The 4,242-nt window shown below is 31.7% G+C and overlaps 1 protein-coding gene across 1 annotated transcript; it reads left to right on the top strand.

Annotated features, from left to right (window-relative positions):
• Positions 1-1,682: 1,682 nt before the first annotated feature.
• LOC131643461 (uncharacterized protein C24B11.05) lies at positions 1,683-3,415 on the top strand. Its single transcript, XM_058913680.1, has 7 exons — positions 1,683-1,835; positions 1,910-2,073; positions 2,164-2,201; positions 2,304-2,391; positions 2,486-2,695; positions 2,811-2,876; positions 2,995-3,415. The coding sequence occupies exons 1-7, from the start codon at positions 1,787-1,789 to the stop codon at positions 3,175-3,177; spliced, it is 798 nt and encodes a 265-aa protein (XP_058769663.1). The 5' UTR covers positions 1,683-1,786; the 3' UTR covers positions 3,178-3,415.
• The last annotated feature ends 827 nt before the right edge of the window (positions 3,416-4,242 follow it).

Below are 4,242 nucleotides of genomic sequence, written 5' to 3'. Positions count from 1 at the left end.
GTTTGAGCCTTGGAATTATTGGAAGATACCATAATACCTTAGCAGGAGGACATTGTATGCTTTCATCACAATTGAACTCATTGTCCTTCTCTTTGTAGCGTGATAGTCCACACTTGGGGCACCTCTTCAACTCTTCAAACTCATTCCGATATAATATACAATCATTACGGCATGCATGTATTTTCTTATACTTCATACCCATCGGACATAATATCTTCTTTGCCTCGTAGCTACGATTGGGTAATGTGTTACCTTCTAGGAGCATTTCCTTCAACAACTCAAGTAATTCAATGAAGCTTTTATCTGTCCATCCATTTCTCGCCTTCAAGTTGAACAATCTTAACGCCGCAGACAACCGTGTGAAGTTAGTGCACCCTGGATACAAAGTCTCTTCTCTATTTTTGCACAACGAGGAGTAATTTCCATTTTCTAGGTCATATTTTTAGATTTTGAGCATAAGAAAAAATGAACATGAATCGATTTTCTTATACACAAAAAATGACGGGAAAAAACCTAGGAGAAAAAAATTCAACAACACTAACATCACCAATTCCAATTCCTAACAACACCCCACTTATCTCCTAAAAAATTAAGCACAAAGTGAAAACTAAACCTAAGTTAACTTTGAAAAAGACCAAAATATGAACTAACCTTGGAAAATCTAAACAGAGGCATGGGTGGAGAATTAGGAACTCTCAATGTCGATAGAAACTGCAGTAATGTGTTCGTAGAGAGAAAGTTCTTTCACCTCTGAGAGAGGAGTAAAAGGAAACGTGGTTAGGGTTTCTCTCCGCTGCCCAGAGAGAGAGAGAGAGAGAGAGAGAAGGAAAAGGGTTTTGAGTTTGATGTGAGAAGAGAGAGAATGGTAATGTTTTCGCGGAGAAGAGAGAGAATAATTGAAGTATTTGACACTTCTGTCTCTTAATTTTTTTTTTAATTATCAAAAATTCTTTTTAAATCAGATTAACTAATTTAAATAATATTCACTAAATATGTGTCCCTCGGATCTTAGTTTTTCAATTTTTTAAATCAAGTGGAAAACATATAATTTAAAATGTCTAATTTAAAAAGTATTTTTTGTACTTGTGACACTTTCTCATTTTTATCACCTTCCTAAAGCGACTTTGAAAGCCACTAATATGTCTTCACAATAAAATTTCACTTTGTAAGTTCTACAAGTGGAGGAAATACCAATCAAGTCTAAACATATCATTTCAATAGTTAATTCTTAAACTAATATGTTTTCTTGTATTATCTTAAAACTATTTTATAAAATAATTCCTAATTTTTAGAATAGAAAGATACAAAAAACTGATAAACTACTGTGAGATAGTAAAACGTTTAAAACATACAAGATATTAATGCGTCTTATAAAATTAGTGAATACTACTTTTCATGAGTCATGAACAAACAACTATGTAGGAAGATTAGATACCCTTTGTTGCGAATTGACTTATCACTGTTCACATGATAAGTGATAACTACAAAGGTCATAACCGTCCTTGCACCAAATTTCCGCGGAAACGTTAGTTATAACACGCGCCAATTTCATAGACCCCACATCTACTCGGCTTACAACAATGCAAAACGCTGACTCAGCATAATTGGAATTTTCCTCTGCCCATCCATCCATTCCAATCTATTCTCCACGTTTGCCATTTCTATTTACGAATATACCCTCTCTCTCCCACTTTCCTTCTCTATATATTCTCTCCACGGAAACTTTCTTTCACTCGCTCTCTCTTTTCATTTTCTTCATCTTTTCAAAACACAACAACAAATAACCATGGCTTTCCGTAACAAACCTTCTTCTCCCTTCGACTGCATCATCTTCGGTAAGCATTACATCTTTTCTATCTTACAATCTCCTTCAAAATCACTTTCTCTAATTCATTTTTCTCTCTATCAGATTTGGATGACACCTTGTACCCGTCCAGCACCGGAATCGGAGCTTCTGTTAAGAAAAACATCGACCTCTTTCTAATTGAAAAATGCGGTTTCTCACAAACCAAAGCCTCCACACTTCGAGTAGAACTTTTTAAATCCCACGGTAGCACCCTCGCCGGTTTACGAGTCAGTATTCTAATACCTCTTCCAATAAAAATACACTAACTAACAACTTAATAATAACAATAATCTCAATCTAATTTTAATTAATTACAGGCTCTGGGCTATGATATCACCGCAGAAGATTACCACAGGTAACAATAATATAAACGTCTTATTCCAGCTTATAAGTTAATTAACTATTTTGATTTTTAGTCTAATCATGATTAACTTTTCGTTCTTCTTACTATAAACAGTTTCGTGCACGGAAGACTACCTTACGAAGTAATCAAACCAGACATTCAGTTACGAAACCTCTTGCGATCCATCAAGCAAAGGAAAATTGTATGCAAAGTTTTTAATCTTTCAACTAACTACATATAGATTATTCTTTTTAGATATATTTTTCTAATTCTTGAATCATTTCTGCTCGGTTTAGATTTTTACGAATTCGGACAGGATTCATGCGTTGAAGGCTTTAGATTGGCTTGGTATAACGGACTGTTTCGAACAGATTATATGCTTTGAGACTTTAAACCCGAATCTACCGAATTCAACACGGCCCGATGAGTTTCCTGTCCTCTTGAAACCTTCGCTGGATGCCTTCAAAATCGCTATTCAGACTGCTAACCTAGATCCTCATCGTACCGTAAGTCAACTGCTTTAACTTGTCAAACTTTTCAAAAAAAGATGGGAAAACTACTCATAAAGATATATACTAAATTTTTTTAATTTGTAATGTTTTAATATGTATTGTGTTGCAGTTGTTTCTGGATGACAGCGTAAGAAACATACTTGCTGCTAAAGAAATGGGTCTCCACACTGTTTTGGTAATTTTACAAACCAAAGTTGTATTAAATTTAATTTAATTTAATTTAATTAAGATGATGTTAATTTATTCTGTGATTATGAAATTAATTATTTAATTAATGATGTATGTTTTTTTAGGTTGGGGAGGGTGTGAAAAGCAAAGTTGGGGATTATGTAGTGGAATGTGTGAATAGAGTTGCACTTGCGGAAGTGATTCCTGGAATATGGGGAAACAGAGTGGACGATGGTGAGAGAAAGATTTCACGCACAAACAGCGAATTGGATGCTTTGCTAAGCGCATATACTGCTGTTGGAGCTTGAAAACTGACCTTGTGGACATTCACCCAACCTAAACATAAAGACAGTGAACAAATAATGTCGGAACCTCATGTGTGTTTGTTAATGATCTTGTGAATAGTTTTAAACGTGGTAAGCGACAAATGAATAAATAATGTAGATGTCAAATCTACTGTGTAAATTGTAATCTTCTGTGTATTTTGAATTGACTTTTAACCTTGTAGTGTACTATTTCTAAATCTAAATCAGAGTTACTCATGCATGATTTTTGTGTAGTCTTTCTCAACCATAAATCAATGTTTTATGCATATAAATTAAAAAATTAAATTACAGCTGATTAATTATTTTAATAATAATAATAATAATTGATTTTTTAATTTTAATGAATTTCTTTAAATATTGTAAATTTGTGGTCCCATGGAAATTCAAGTATCATAACCACAAATCCAAATTGTCCACGAATAATAATTTTTTTCTCTTTACATTTTTCTATTGTTTTTTTTTTTGTCAAGTACATTTTTCTATTGTTTATACCGTACAATTGTGATTTTTTAAGTGTTTAGAGTGGAAAATAATTTTTTTTTCAGTTGTGATTTTTTTTAACTATTTTTTTTAAAAATAAGATGAAGACAGTTTTACAGCTTTATATTACTTATGTATTTTTTTATATTCAAATTGATGATAAAAAACAATTTTAGTGTCATTTGGTTAACATAGTCACATGCATGCAATTCCTTATAACTATACAATATTGTATTTTAAATTTATTTAAGAATGTGATTTTATGTATATTATTCTTTAGATATAAGATAAAATTATAAGATGCAATTCATATTTATGCATCAAGTAATAAATTTATTTTGAAAATTATAAAATTATTTTATGGTATTGTATAAATGACTAAACAAAAAATCATAATGTCCTCTAAATATTGGCTCAATACTTTTTTTTTTTAAAACCGAAACAATCGAACCAATCTAAACCATATTTGTTTGGTTCGATTTTATTTTTAAAAGTCAATCGAACTAAACCAAACAACATGTTCTTTTCTCTTGTTGTTCAGATAACTTTTAATATATTTGTTTACTG

Source organism: Vicia villosa, linkage group LG1 (assembly GCF_029867415.1).
Source record: "Vicia villosa cultivar HV-30 ecotype Madison, WI linkage group LG1, Vvil1.0, whole genome shotgun sequence".
Classification (NCBI taxonomy): Eukaryota; Viridiplantae; Streptophyta; class Magnoliopsida; order Fabales; family Fabaceae; genus Vicia; species Vicia villosa.
Note: the sequence above shows the minus strand (reverse complement) of the source record. Positions and strands in the feature narration are given on the sequence as shown.